This window comes from Berghia stephanieae, chromosome 5, assembly GCF_034508935.2.
Source record: "Berghia stephanieae isolate SIO BIC M18660-M18661 chromosome 5, UCSD_Bste_1.3, whole genome shotgun sequence".
Lineage (NCBI taxonomy): Eukaryota > Metazoa > Mollusca > Gastropoda > Nudibranchia > Aeolidiidae > Berghia > Berghia stephanieae.
In genome coordinates, this window is record NC_088364.1 from 64,223,000 (window position 1) to 64,238,222 (window position 15,223).

Here is a 15,223-nt window from a genome sequence, read left to right on the forward strand (position 1 = left end):
AGCTGCCTGGGTTGGTAATTTATCCTTATCACGATCAAACAGGTTGCAGGACAATTTCTCTTCCAAATCTGTAAGACTGGGATCGACTACATTTATCATCATGTAGTAATCTGTATGGATTACATTAGCATAAATAGAAACATATTTTTGCCAACCCAAAAAATTATTTTGATTAGCAAGCGGGCTTTTTTTTTTTTCTTATTTCAAAAAAAAAAAAAAAACTGTTTTCATTTTTACAGCTTGATGCAAGGGTTAATTTACTATAGTCTGTTTCAAAATACACAATCACATATTTCGATCTGATTCTCTCAAACCGTGTTGTATATGTTGTCACGATTCTTTGCATACTGTGTTAGATTTTACTAGACTTATTGAATCCTGAAAGTGAAAAATGTATGTTTCATGGTTGTATAAAAAAATAAAAAATAAAACATCTTCCAAATAACTGAACTCACCTGAACCACTAGTTTTTACTGCAGTTTTAAAATATGAAACGACTCCATATATATGAACACTTGTTCCCACAACGACATCTTTCAACAAAGTGTATGTGTAGCCAATATTCTTTGAATTCTTAGGAGACTAGAAAAGAAAGGAGAAAATAAAATTTTGATATTGATGGTTTTTGTCTAAGTAAAACACTCACCAATTCTGTCAACACACACCTTCCAACACATAATGAAATCTAATAGAGAGAATTTAGTGACAACTTATCAGAGGTCCCTATAGCTCAGTTGATAGAGCACTCGCTACACATGCAAAAGGCTGGGATTGATCCCGAGTGTACAAGATTTTTTTCCCAACCAGAAATGATTATAAGCTGGATCTTTTAGATCTGGCAGAAAGTTCACTGTGTTAGACTAGCATACTAGCAAAGGGTAGCAAGCAATTGCGAAAGTCTGTTTAACAATAGAAAGCAAGGTAAATTCTGGCTCTATTTGCCTTATGGCTCTTAAGGTATGAGCCTTATGGTTCTGAAGGACTACTTACTTACTTATCACCTCTCTGGAATTCTAAAAACAATAACTAAGAGCTCTACTTATGTTCTCCAGAAAAAGTGTTAAACAGGCACTTATATCAATAATGATGAGAAATATAGGGTATGGAGAAGAGAAGAGCCAGATGAAAACAGAGAATAAAAATATCATTGTGTCTCTGTTTTCATCTGGTACTTCTCCATCCACTATATCTCTCATCATACTTATATTCTTCCTAACTCTTGAAGGTATCTAAAACTACGAGTGATAGATAAGATATATTTATAAGACATATATTTTTATGTACAGTGTGTATATGGATGTGTGTGTGTGATTGTGTGTAATTGGATGCGTGTGAGCTTGTGTTCGTATGTCCGATTCTGCAGTATGTAATGTTTTTTATTGCGGTCAATGTGAAGCACTTCGAAGCTTCGGCATAAGCGTTATATAAATGTACATTTATTATTATTATATAACAACTCCCCATCGACGTAGTCTAAATTTCCAGACATCAACAAAGTCATAAGAAAGATATCAATCTCCAAATTTTGATTTAACTATTTATTGCCCCTGCTTTTAAAAAAATTACTTTTTAACAGTTATGTAATGTAAAAAAATGTTATTTTCAAAACTTTAATGCCGACATGATCTGCGTCCAAAACCATATAGTTTATGTCTTAGCACCTTTTTGTTTTTAAAGGTCTTAAGGCTCCTGTCACACATTTAGGTCATACCATTGATGGTAAAAAGGAAGAAAATGGGATAGTCAAAGAAGTCATAGATTTACAACTGAAAGCACCCAAGAAAAAGTTAGACAAAGGGGACTGGTTCAAATAAGGACGGATGTAGATTCTAAGATCACACCACTGGTATACTTAAGTTTGAGACCATCCAAAAGTCTTATCCATAGACAAGTACAGGATCCAAACAAAAGAAAAACACTAAAATGTTTAGAAAGTACATTCAAAACAAAAACAATAACAACACACAACAAGATATGATCTAGAGGAAAACAAAATATCTCTAAAACCAAATACTATAAATTTGACTGTGGCGATATGGACTTGTAGTATGGCACTTGCTTTCGGATCGGAAGGTCCTGGGTTCGAGCCTCGCCGGCACATAGTTGAGTCCTTGGAAAAGGCTCTTTACTTACATCTCTCGCCGTATTCAGGTGTAAAATGAGTACCTAGCCATTAATAGCGTTGTGTCTGTTGAATAAAAATTGCAATATCGTCTAACAGGCGTCATGTCTCGTTCTATGTGTTGGGGACCCTTTGTAAAGCGATTTGAGCACATTTAGTGGATATTGTGCTACATAAAGCTCAAGTTTCCCCCCCCCCCCCTCTCAGCCAAGGACTCTGGCAAGACAAAACCAAGTAATCTCATACCCAGACAGAGACAGAAAGCAAAGTGGAAAAGGAATGTAAAATGTAGAAGAGCAACAGTGACCGCCTCGCCCATCATGGGAGGTCAAAAGACCCCATGCAGCATATCACCTGCTTCTTGCTTGTAGACCTAGTAGCAGGCGAAGAAACTGTTGACGATGATGATGATTTACTGTTGAAATCCTTTGCCGGTGTTGAAGAATTACTTGCAGTCTGGGATGCTTTTACAACCTGAAAAGGAGACGATTAAAAAATGTTTATGATAACAACGAAGTGAGCATTTAGTGACCTCCATACTGCTACAAAAAATTAGTAAAATTACGAAATTTCGTCTCCAATTTCAAAATTTCATGAGCATTTAGAAGTCATTAAAACTTATTGAAAACGAAAGTTGATGTCAGAGTACATGATTTTAAGGATTTTGAATTGTTATTTATCCTTGTTAGGGTAAATTGTTGATATATATAGTTAACTATAGTGACTACTATTTTCAACTCCTAAAAATGACAAATTTTACAAGGGGTGGTGGGGCTGAGCAACACCAAAGACGCTTTTTTTCTTTTTTTTTTTTAAATGCTGCCATCTCTTTTTTTTATTTTTTTTATTTTTTTTTTTTTACTTTTCAAAACCTAACTGACTTCAGATATTGGTTGTTGGTAGAAAAAGGAATATCTAAATTAGAGACCAGAAATTGTAATTCCAGTTGATAAAGGTGAAAACTATCAATTAATATTATATTGTCCTTATTAATGCCCCTGGAATAAAAACCCAAAAAGCTATTGAAAAATTATGTAATGAAAAAAAATATTGCTTTCTTTAAAAATATGATACCTACAAGATATACATAATTATTATCACACAGTAAAAAACCATCACTAGCAATATCAAGGTAATTTGATAAAAATTTCAGGGCAAAATAAGATTTCAACTGCTAAAAACTGCAGATTAAAATAAACATATTGGAAGGTTTGCATAATTTAGAAGACCACACATACTATCCACTATCTTAAAATTATGACAAAATAGACCCCAAAAAAATTGTCAAAGAAGATGGAAATGGAAATTTCCTTTCTTTTGGTGTCTACAAAACTTTATATTTCAATTGTGTGATTTTGTTATTTTGCTTCACTTTTCATATAAATATTTGTGTAAATCTGGCTCATTTTAGGTTGAATAATTATGAAATTTTGAGTGCTAAAATGATAGATATATTGTCCCATTATTTAATTATACCAAACCATTTTTGTAAAATTGTCAAAAAAATAAATTTATCATGTGCAGTGTCGCTCCTCCTATCCTTTTAAAATTACTTGATTTTCAAATTGAGCTTTTATACAGCGTAATATCCACTAAACGTGCTCAAAGCACTTTACAAGGGATCCCTGGTCAACAGCAGCATTTAACATTTTGGACGGAACATGACGCCTGTTATTACAATTTTTTCCCCGACGGACATACTGTGAACGGCCAGGGACTCATTTTACAGCTGAGTACGGTGAGAGAATGTGAGTAAAGAACCTTCTCCAAAAACTCAACTATGCAAGGCTCGAACCCGCTCGAACCCAGGACCAAAAGCGAGTGTCATACCACTAGATCACATAGCCGCATAAAATATAAATTTTACTTCATTTTCGCCAAAATCGTGTAAAAAAATAAAATAATAACTTTTACCCAGACTACAGATTTGACTGGCTTATGATCATCCAGAATGATCTGATACGGGCCATTTGTTCTTTTATCTTTAGGACAGACATCAACCTCAAAGTCTGAAAACACAAGAGTGTCCTGAAAAATAAATAAAAAGAAATGCTATATAATCTCTGTAAAAAAAAAAAAACAAAAAAAAAATGTGAACTATTATGGGAATGTTGTGCCAAATTCATCCGTTAGCTCAGTTGGTAGAGCACTGGCTTCACATTCAAAAGAACCAAGATTGATCTCGGGCGCAGTCAAACTTTTTTCTGAAACCCCTGTCCATCCAGCAGTGATTGGTGGTAGCTGGGTCTGTTAGATCTTGTCGAAACTGCTTTGCGATAGACCTGCATCCTATCCAAAGGGTAGCAAGCATTTGCTATTGTCTGTTTCACACTACAGAAACCAGGATAAACTCTGGCTCCATAAGCCTAATAATGGCTCTGAAGGATGGTGATAAAACTCATTATGCTTCTTTGTATGGGAAAACTGTATTTGTGACCCAATGTCTCAAAACAGTATTAGTCGGGGTGAACCAGTTTATAAAATGACCAGAAATATGAAATTTTAGATTTTGTTACTTTTTATATTATATTCATCCTTCTCTACAAAAGATACTATGTTTACAAAATTCTTATATTTTCCACTATAAACTCTGTTTTTCGCCTCTGGATCATAATATCGACATAATACAGATTTAAGGTATTTCTGTTCAAATCCTTGCGTGCAATAGGCCTTCATATCAGAAAAAGAATCCTTCATCCTATTCTATTAATAAATTTGTTCGTCGTCGGAATATAAAGGAGAAATAGAAAACAAAAATACAAATAAATAAATCTATATTAGATGATTATGATTCGACTCCGAATTTAAATTACCATACATAGATAAAACAACACAAAACATTAACATTTGTAAAAACTAAAAAAAAAACACATTTACCCGCACACTCTCATGTTTTTTTGACTCACTTAAAGAATTAAAATTTAATTATCCAGGGAGTTCAGTAAGATTTCGGAGTCAAAATTATGACCTTGAAACAAAATTTACAACCCAGGAAATTAAAATAGCCAACAGCAACACTTAACATGTAGGATGGGACATGACGCCTGTTAGGCGATATCATAATAGTTTTTTACAGACAACGCAGTTAACGGCCAGGTACTCTTTTACACCTGAGTATGGTGAGAGAATATGAGTAAACAGCCTTGTCCAAGGACTGAACTATGCGCCGAGTGATCCTCAAACCCAGGACCTTCCGATCCGAAAGCCAGTGTCATACCACAAGACCACATAGCCGCACAACAATTCCTCAGAGTGACTACGCCTATGTTATAGAATTCACTTTCATATAATAATACCAAAAACAGTGAAAATTTAGATACCTTTAAAAAAGAAATTAAAAACCGAATTATTTAGAAGAGCTTATTTTGACAATTAATATGCTTTATGTTTTAATTTAGGGTAGATGGTAAAGTAATGTGTATGAAAAGAGTTTCTGTATGTGTGGATGCAGAGAAATTTCCGTTTGTGGTTTGAGTGTACAGGTGTATGTGTGTAGACGTTTTAATATAACTAAGTGATTGTTAAGGCCATTGAGCACTAATCAGTGGATTAATGGACGTTATATAAGTATATTATTATTATTATTATTACAATGTCTGAATGGTGCCTAGGATTTTCAAAATGGCAGCCCCTGGATCAAGCCTTGTCATTTTTTGCATTCATAATTTTGTGCTGCCAGATTTAATTCTTCAACAAACTTTTCAAAATTTCGATTCATTGAATCTTCAATTTACGACTTTTTTTTAAAGCCCACAAATAATGCAAATTTACAACCATTTACGACCAAGAGCTCAAATTTACGACTTTTTAAATGACTTTGAGACCTTGCTGAACAGCCTGCTATCTTATTTTTAAACTATGGAACTTTTATTTAAAATTACCTTTGGAATCTTACAGGTGTATATAAACAATTTTCTAAGCTTGGATATTCAAGTGGAACCTCTTTTTTCACAAACACATGATATGAACAAAAGAACTTTGCTAATTTTCTGTTCATAGACATATGTTGCCAACCATCTCAAAATGGTATCATATCAAGGTAAAATCAAAGCTTCCAATTAAATTTTAAGCTTAACATACATTTTTAATGGCTCAATCTTTCAACACCTTGATTAAAAATAGATGCCTTAATCTTTTAAAAGTGTGGTTAAAATAAATAAGGTGCCTTAATCGTTTAGAATCTTAGTTAAAATAGATGCCTTAATCTTTTATAAAATTGTGGTTAAAATAGATGCCTTAATCTTTTATAAAATTGTGGTTAAAATAGATGCCTTAAACTTTTATAAAAATGTGGTTAAAATAGGTGCCTTGATCTTTTAGAATCTGAGTTAAAATAGATGCCTTAATCTTTTAAAATCGTGATTAAAATTGACGCCTTAATGTTTTAAAAATGTGGTTAAAATAAATGTCTTAATCTTTTAAAATTTGTCGTTAAAATAGATGCCTAATTGTGGTTAAAATGGATGCTTTAATCTTTTAAAATCTTTAACTTTCTCTTTATCAACACCTGCAGAGCAAAGACATTGAAAGATTGTCTCTATCCTTACCCCAATGGTACAGGAATCTAAGTCTGTAGCAATTGGTCCAAATGCATGAAGGTTGATGAGTCTCCCTGTACCTGTAATAGATTATATCAATATAGATAAACAGTATTTGTATAAAGGATGCCAGCCAGCAGAGCTCGTAAAATTAAAATACAAAATTAAGTCAAGTATTTTTTACTGTTACTGTCTAGGTAAACCAGAAACCTGTTATTTGCCATAATAATGTGAAATTTTGGAAGTAATATGTTTTATAACTATGTTGTAGCAGCCGCGGTAGTCATGATGGTAATGTTGTCGTTGTAGTACTGGTGATCTAGCAAAATTCAAGGAGTTTTCTCCTAAAACGAAATTCAAGGAATTTTCAAGATTTTCTCAGTAATAGCAAAATCAAGGAGTTTTCAAGCAGTCCTCGAATTCATGGAGGCCGTAGAAATAAATTATTAATATGAAATTGTGAATGGGAAAAATGTTCAAAGTTGAGGTTTAACATGAGAATTAATCTGAAATCTGATAACCTTACTGCTTGTTCTGTAATACACACACATATATATATATATATATATATATATATATATATATATATATATATATATATATATATATATTATATATATATATATATATATATATATATATATATATATATATATATATATATATATATTCGTATTCAATGGTAAAAATACTTACAACTTTGGATGACCAACTTGATTGATGACGTCCTGTGTGTATTGAGGATGTATTTAGTATTGATCTTTGCCTAGGATTGGGAAAGAAAACATCTATTTAATAATCAAAATTCCAAAACTACATTACTTTCTTTTGCAAAATGAAATTATCACTAATCAAATATGGACAAAATCTGTTTTACTTGGAAGTAAAAGTAAGCTTTAACGGTAATAGCAGAGCTGCCAACCCCATCTGATGAGAATGTGTACAATGGGACCTCAAAATGGGGGAGATTTCATAAAAATGGGTACAATCCTGAAATTGATGGAAACTAACCATTGTGAAAGTAAGAGGAAGGTATAATTACATAAAGTCTCACCACACAAGCTCAATTGCAGCAACAATGATGTTCCCAAGACTATAATCCAATCCTTTCAGAATTCTACCTCCCAGCATGAAGATCATAATTATTCAAAAAAATATATGAATATCCACTTGGTCACCAAGGTTTCTCAAAAGGCTAGTAATAATATGAATTACAACTAAAGAAAACTGAAGTAACTCTGCACACTAAAAATGGGTACAATCTTGGGGGAAATGTGTACAAGCGTACAATCACTGAAAATGCGTACAATTCCGCATTTTTTGCAGTAGGTTGGCAGCTCTGTAATAGCGAATGAATGCTTATTTGATTTTAAATTACCATTTTCAGTTCAGAATATAGAAATTATTCAAATTATTTTATTTCAACGCCACAGGTTGGAAAACTTCAGAAAATTTAAATTCAGAGCATACAGTGCCAGATAATAGCAGCACATTATATATATAACCTCTGTGGTATAATGATAGCAATTCTGACCGGAAAATGGGAGGTCTGAGGTTCGATCCACGTTCAAGTTTGATTGTTTGGGATATATTTTTCTTTCCAAACACCTCAAAGATTAGGCATTGTATAACATATGTTTAAAAAAATATTTAAAAACTGTAAAAATTTTATTTAACCCGGCTTACCTTTACATATTTCCCTGTTATATCTGTATGATTATTGAGAGATGAAATATCTATGCAAGTGAGCCCTGAAGGGATATAATCTGCAAAATTTCCACTTGAGCAGATGATGACAGGCATGCTGATGACACTAGGAAGAAAGAAGTAATGAACATTATAAATAATTTCTCAAATATAAGAAATGTGTACACATCTATATGAACTAATTTCAACTGTGTCACCTACTCAAAATAAATGCTTTAAAAATTCAAACTTTATTATTCCCTTTTTGTCCTCTATGTGACAATGCCTACAGTCAAGTGATCACTCACACCTGGATAACAACAATAACCACAACAAGAAGTAATGACATTTAATTTTTTTTTTTTATTTCATTCAAATGAAAAATGATCATAGACGCCAACTTTACAGAAACAAATTTCATGAAAACTTTTTTGACAAAAATATAATTATATTGCTGATGACTATGGTTGTGGTGGTGGTTGTGGTGGAGTTATTTGAGGCAACAGTGGTGCGTGGTTGGTGTTGATGGTGATGGTGATGATGATGATGATGATGATGATGATGATGATGATGATGATGATGATGAGGTTGTATTGGTGACTTTTCTGGAATAATTAGTTCAAAATTGGGATATCAGATATGAGAGCAGAAATTAGGAATGTACAGATAAAATTGGGAGTGTTGAGAGTTGACAGGTTACACAAATTTATTACAGTGCAATCACTTAATTATGACATTGTCGGGACTAGAAAAAAAAATGTAATTATAATTATAGAGAGCTGTCACTATAGAAGAGCAATCAATAATGGTGGTAGGAGGGTATGAGTAATGTACTTTATTACTGCCTCTCTCCCATCTACACTGGTGACTTCAACTGCAGCAGGCTACCTTGAAAATAATGTAATGTCTTCTTAAATGGCAGAGCCAGCCATAGCTTGCAGAAAAAGTTATAGCTCCTAGTTTGTCCAGTTACCTTCACCCGGTCTTTAATGCTACGTCACAACGCAGGCATTGATCACTCAACTTTGAACTACATGAGCACAGTCGCATCAAAATATCAGTATCCATCGGCAGTCACTGCATTTTTCTGTGGTTCGAAGCCATACTGGTCGATTATTGCTCGGTTCTTAATGATTGAGGTCAAGCTTTTATCAGCAAATCCCAAGGTCTGTTCCTTTGATGAGGTCAAGCAAGACAAAAAGCTAGCTTAGATGGCACTGCCAGTTGCACAAGTGTTCAAACCAATTAATAGACTGATGTGGCGCTCACTTGTGAACCAGTTAAAATAGTCATCATTTTTCTCTTCAACTTGGTAATAGTAGGGTGATGATTCATTTTCTTGTTTGTGAGAGAATAATAGCAGGCCAATAGGGGAGACATGTACCTTTGGTGAACAGCGGGTGGACTGCTGTGATGCAAGGGAGTGCCATGGCAGTCGACTAACTGGGAAATGTTTGTGTAATTACAAAGTGCCAGCTAAGCCAGCTTTTTGTCTCAAGGGTCAGTGAATAATGGTGCATGATTATTCAGATATGCCTTTTTGAAACTTCATTCTTCTTAACTACATTTTTGAGAATACGCAAACTTTCACAGTTCACATAGAAACGAAAAGAAATATAATGATAATCAAAAATCAATAAAAGTTTTGTTGTATTTTTTTTTTACAATTGGGAGGCCTTCCGAAAGCTCCTCGTGCTAAGGGAAACAACCCAAATATTCCCTCAACTAACCCTAAGAAAAAATAAAACCTAGTACCTGAAACTAACCCCAACAGGAAAAACAAACACCCTAGCACCTTTTCTAAGACTAAGACCTAACTAAATAGAAAAAAATCCTCCAACCTCAAGCAAACCCGAATAGAAAAGAAAAACCTAGGACAGCTTTGCACTACCTTTCTACACTTCAAAAATAAAGATGACGGCGGATAACATGGATCTAAATATTCGTGGTCTTTGGGAGATTACAATTGTAGTCACTTGCTAACGTTAAAAATCAATTTGCCCTCGCATAGATAAAAGAGTGTCTTTGTGTAATGATAGGAAGATATATTTGATTTGCCATGAGCGTGTTGCAAAATACACATGCATGACACATCTCTACATTAATATAATTTGCCATTTGCGGCCGCGAAAAACTGCGGGGAAAGGAGAATAATATGACATTGGGCATTGAGCGTTTTATTTAAAAGGCAGTATGGGTCGGGCTTTGACAAAAGGCAGTATCTTAATTCTTTTTTAATTTTAAAAAAATATGCTGTTTTATTTCTAAATATAAAAATAGAGGCGATTCTTGGCAGCAACATGGTGAGAACGGGGGAGAACATGGTGATGCGAGATCAAAGAGAAAAAGCCGCCGACTCTTGGGTTGTGGAAATGGTTGATGGGGGGGGGGGGGTGTGATTATTCTGTTTTTAATGACAAGAGATACTCATGAGTGTGTGTGTGTGTGTGTGTGTTTAGGAGGACTAATACGGTTTCTATAAATGCAAACGGAATAGTAACTGAGAGTTTCATTAATGATACTAATGATAAGTTCATCATTCAGGCGCATTGAATTGCAGTATTCCGAATCGAAGAGCCATTGGAGACTATTCAGACTCGACCCTGGTTAGCCATGGAGTTCTATTTAGTTTAGACGCGGGGTCCGAATTGCCATGGGAAGAATTCAGACTCGGGGTATGAATTGCCATGGGAGGAAATTCAGACTCGGGGTCCGAATTGCCACGTAAGCAATTCAGACTCGGGTCCGAATAGCCTTTGCCTTTTTACAAATCAGTCATTCAAGTGGATAGTGTGGCATGGTATTGGTATAATTGGTAAGAAGATAACTGTCTCAAAAGTTTTGTTGTAGAAAGTCTGTGGGTGAAGTGTGATCAATTCCCGTCTGCGCCACTTTTATTACTTTCATTTTATTTACCTTCTTTACTTTAACATGATTATGATGCCAAGAAGTCAAGATCAAGAGTCTACCTCTATATTTGCACTGCAAACGCAAATAGTGATTTCCACAATTTGCAGTAAGTACTGCAAATAGTGGATAGCTTTTGTTTTTGTTATTTTCAGTACTACTGCAAATAGTGGATATCGTTCATTTGTTATTTCTCTAGTATAGAGTACTAGATAGTACTAGATAGTACTCTGTTCGGACTGTTGGGTTCGCTTGGCTTAGCTAGAGTAGTAGTAGTAGTAGCCTACGATAAATGTTTCGTTATGGTGTGCCTTGAGCTTTATTATAGAGGATTGGGCGAAAAATATAAATAAACTACATTATTATTATTATTGTTTGGCCTCATATTATTTTGTGTTTCATTGACGATGAGGATGTGTCTGCTGTCGCTGTGTGAGTGTGCGAGTTGAGTGAGTCAGTGAGTGTGAGTGGGATGGTGATGTTGATGATAAGGATTATGATGATTTAATGGTGGTGGTGGTTGCTGTTGTTTTGATATCAGTGTGGAGATAACTGTGGTAGTGGTAGTAATTAGTAATGATGATGACGTGGTGGTTGTCACTTTTGTAGTAAGTGGTGGTATCTCTAGGTCGATGATGAGGAGGAGGAGAGGATTGATAATGTAAAGTGTAAAGTAAAGCCTGGTGGTTGTTATAGTTTTGATAACGATGTGGAGGTTGCTGTGGTAAGTGAGAGTAATTATGGTGTAGTTATCTTTAAAGAAAGAAGACTAACCATCAAAAATAGATAGAAGACAACACACGAAGAAGTCTATTATTGTGTCTTGATGTTGAAGTCGAATTTCGAGCCAGTGCAACCATTTTGTTTTTAGTCTGCCAGATATGACAACTAGTGTTGGGTTATTTGATCGCTTTTACTCGATCGACGACCGAGCGCCAAGCCACGAGTCAGTGCTCGATCTCAATGCCGGAAGAGCGAGTTAGTAAAACGATCACTCGATCGTAAAACGATCAAGCGGGTTGTGAGCTTGAGACGATCTTGACACGTGAGACGAGCTTGAGACGATCAGGATTCGAGCGAGCGGAGGGGTAACGAGTGTTTCGAATCATTTCAAATTCAAACGATCACAGTTTGCCATCCGATACCAATCGCCAATGTTTGCACACGGTAGTCTGTGGTTCTTCCACAGCCCTCACTCCTTGTCAGATGTTAGTGTGTCTGGGTGGCAGTGGCAGGGAAATTCGTATAGGTGTATCACGCGTGTGTGACAAGACTTCATTAAACCTACTAAAGTTTGACTATCACACACACACACACATACACACACACATACACACACACACACACACTAAGGCTATTTCTATGACACACACGCATCCCTCTATCAATGAACACTCCTACAGTAGTGCGGCTATGTGGTCTAGTCATGACGTAACTATAGGTAGTACTCTAGTCGACCATGGCTCTCGTGCATTATAATGGTCTAGTGGTATGACACCCGCTTTGGGATCGGAAAGTCCTGGGTTCGAGCCTCGCGCTCGGTGTATAGTTGAGTCTTTGGACAAGGCTCTTTACTCACATTCTCTCACCGTACTCAGGTGTAAAATGAGTACCTGGCCGTTAACAGCGTTGTCTTTGTCTGAAAAATTGTAATATCGCCTAACAGGCGGCATGTCCCGTCCTACATATTAAATGTTGCTGTTGACCGGGGACCCCTTTACAAAGCGCTTTGATCACATTTAGTGGATATTGTAAAGCTCAATTTTTTAAAGTAAAACATTAGCTTTGAATATGGAATGTTTCAATTTTAGATGCCTGTGTATTCTTTGTTAGTTCCCATCATCATCATCATCATCATCATCATCATCATCATCATCATCATCATCATCAGGGGCAGCGGTACGGTCTTTGGTTGGCACCCGAAAGGTACCGAGTTCGATCACCCGCCGCTGAGTGGTCTTGAGCAAGTCACCTTGCCCTAACTAAATTTGCGGCGCTGCACTGCGGCTATCGCTTGGGTTATTCCAGTCTTCCCTTAGAATAGACCCGAAAGACGAATCTCCCCTATGGGATGAATAAAGGGAATTATGTTTAATTTATTTATCATCACCATCATATCAGCGGGATCATCATCATCACCACCACCACCACCACCCTAATAATAATGGATAAAATAAATATCAACACATTTCAATGTAATAATCAATCTAAAATCAATCAGTGCTCCTAAAAGACCCTTTGATTTCTTTGTCTAATTCGTTCCATACTTTTGGAGTCCCGACAAAGAAAGATTTTCAGCTAACTATAGTTTATATATGGGAATATTAATCAGTCGTTTATATTGGAATCGGAGTTGTCTAGCAGGTGTATTAGTTCAAAGCGCATTTCCAAGGATTTACCATGCTCAATGAACTTCACAATATTTTATTTAATTTATTCCTCCGGCACGCCATATCGACCATACATCCATTTCGTACAGTAGGTACCGATCGCTGTTTGGAGTCTTTTTGTATTAAAGCTCTTTACAATACCCGTCATTGCTTATAAGATAAGAATACATTCACACCTGAGTCAAGTGCCTGACACACGGACTTAACGTCTGGATCACAATTTTCAACAATCACTGTCACTCATCCGGCCATTGACAAGGCTTGATTTTGTGACAAGAGACACCGTACCACTGAGCGACCGAACAAATAATCACCATCTGCGCCATCGTCATCATCATCATCATCATCATTATCATCATCCTCATCACAGCCGTAACAGCCAGCAAAACCACAATCATCATCTTCGGGTCCGGTCTATCCGTGTGGGGGGTGGGGGTGGAACCTGCTAAAGTATTTCATTTTTTAAACAGAAACACGATAATCATCATCATCATCATCATCGTAATCCATTGTCGTCGGCATCGTTATCATCGTGTCCGGGCAATCCGTGTGTGTCTGGGTGTGGAACCTGCTAAATATTATTATTATCTACCTACCTAATAAAAACACACCATTCTTGTTCATTTATTTTTCAAATAATGAAATGAAAGTAGTGTTGGGTTATTCGATCGCTTTTACTCGATCGACATTCGAGCGCGAAGCCACGATTCACCGTCCGATCTCAATTCCGGAAGAGCGAGTTGAAAAAACGTTCATTCGAGTTGACGAGTAGAGACGAGCTTGAGACGATCTTGAGACTTGAGACGAGCTTGAGACGATCTTGAGACTTGAGACGATCACGATCCGAGCGAGTTGAGGGGTAACGAGTAACGAGTGTTTCGAATCATTCCAAACGATCACAGTTTGCCATCCGATACCAATCGCTAACGTTTGCACACGGTAGTCTGTGGTTCTTCCACAGCCCTCACTCCTTGTCAGATGTTAGTGTGTCTGGGTGGCAGGGAAATTCGTGTAGGTGTATCACGCGTGTGTGACAAGACTTCATTAAACCTACTAAAGGTTGAATATCACACACACACACACACACACACACACACACACACACACACACACACAGACAGACACTATGGCTATTTCTATGACACACACGCATCCATCTATCAATGAACACTACCCTACAATAAAGTAAAACGTTAGCTTTGAATATGGAATGTTTCAATGTTAGATGCCTGTGTAATTTGTTAGTTCCCATCATCATCATCATCATCATCATCATCATCATCATCATCATCATCATCATCATCATTAGGGGCAGCGTGGCTCAGCGGTTCGGTCTTTGGTTCGCACCCCAAAGGTACCGAGTTCGATCACCCGCCGCTGCACTGTGTGGCCTTGAGCAAGTCACCTCGTCCTAGCTCAATTTGCGGCGCTGCACTGTGGCTGACGCCTGGGTTATTCCAGTCTTCCCTTAGAATAGACCTTAGAGAAAAACCTCCCCTATGGGATGAATAACGGGAATTGTATTTATTATTATTTTTATAATTTATTACTCTTCACCATCATTATCAGCAGGTGCAGCA

The 15,223-nt window shown here is 36.1% G+C and overlaps 1 protein-coding gene across 1 annotated transcript in view; it reads right to left on the reverse strand.

Annotated features, from left to right (window-relative positions):
* LOC144973398 (uncharacterized) overlaps window positions 1-12,176 on the reverse strand; it is a 41,541-nt gene extending 29,365 nt beyond the window's left edge. The window contains exons 1-8 of the mRNA XM_078915770.1: window positions 12,028-12,176; window positions 8,347-8,473; window positions 7,357-7,426; window positions 6,670-6,740; window positions 4,037-4,150; window positions 2,477-2,596; window positions 456-582; window positions 1-110 (exon numbers count right to left, since the gene is read on the reverse strand). The exon at window positions 1-110 is cut by the window's left edge and continues 33 nt beyond it. Coding sequence (XP_078771896.1) covers window positions 1-110; window positions 456-582; window positions 2,477-2,596; window positions 4,037-4,150; window positions 6,670-6,740; window positions 7,357-7,426; window positions 8,347-8,463 — 729 coding nt within the window. The 5' untranslated portion in view covers window positions 8,464-8,473; window positions 12,028-12,176. The remainder of the gene's footprint in view (window positions 111-455; window positions 583-2,476; window positions 2,597-4,036; window positions 4,151-6,669; window positions 6,741-7,356; window positions 7,427-8,346; window positions 8,474-12,027) is intronic.
* Window positions 12,177-15,223: the final 3,047 nt, after the last annotated feature.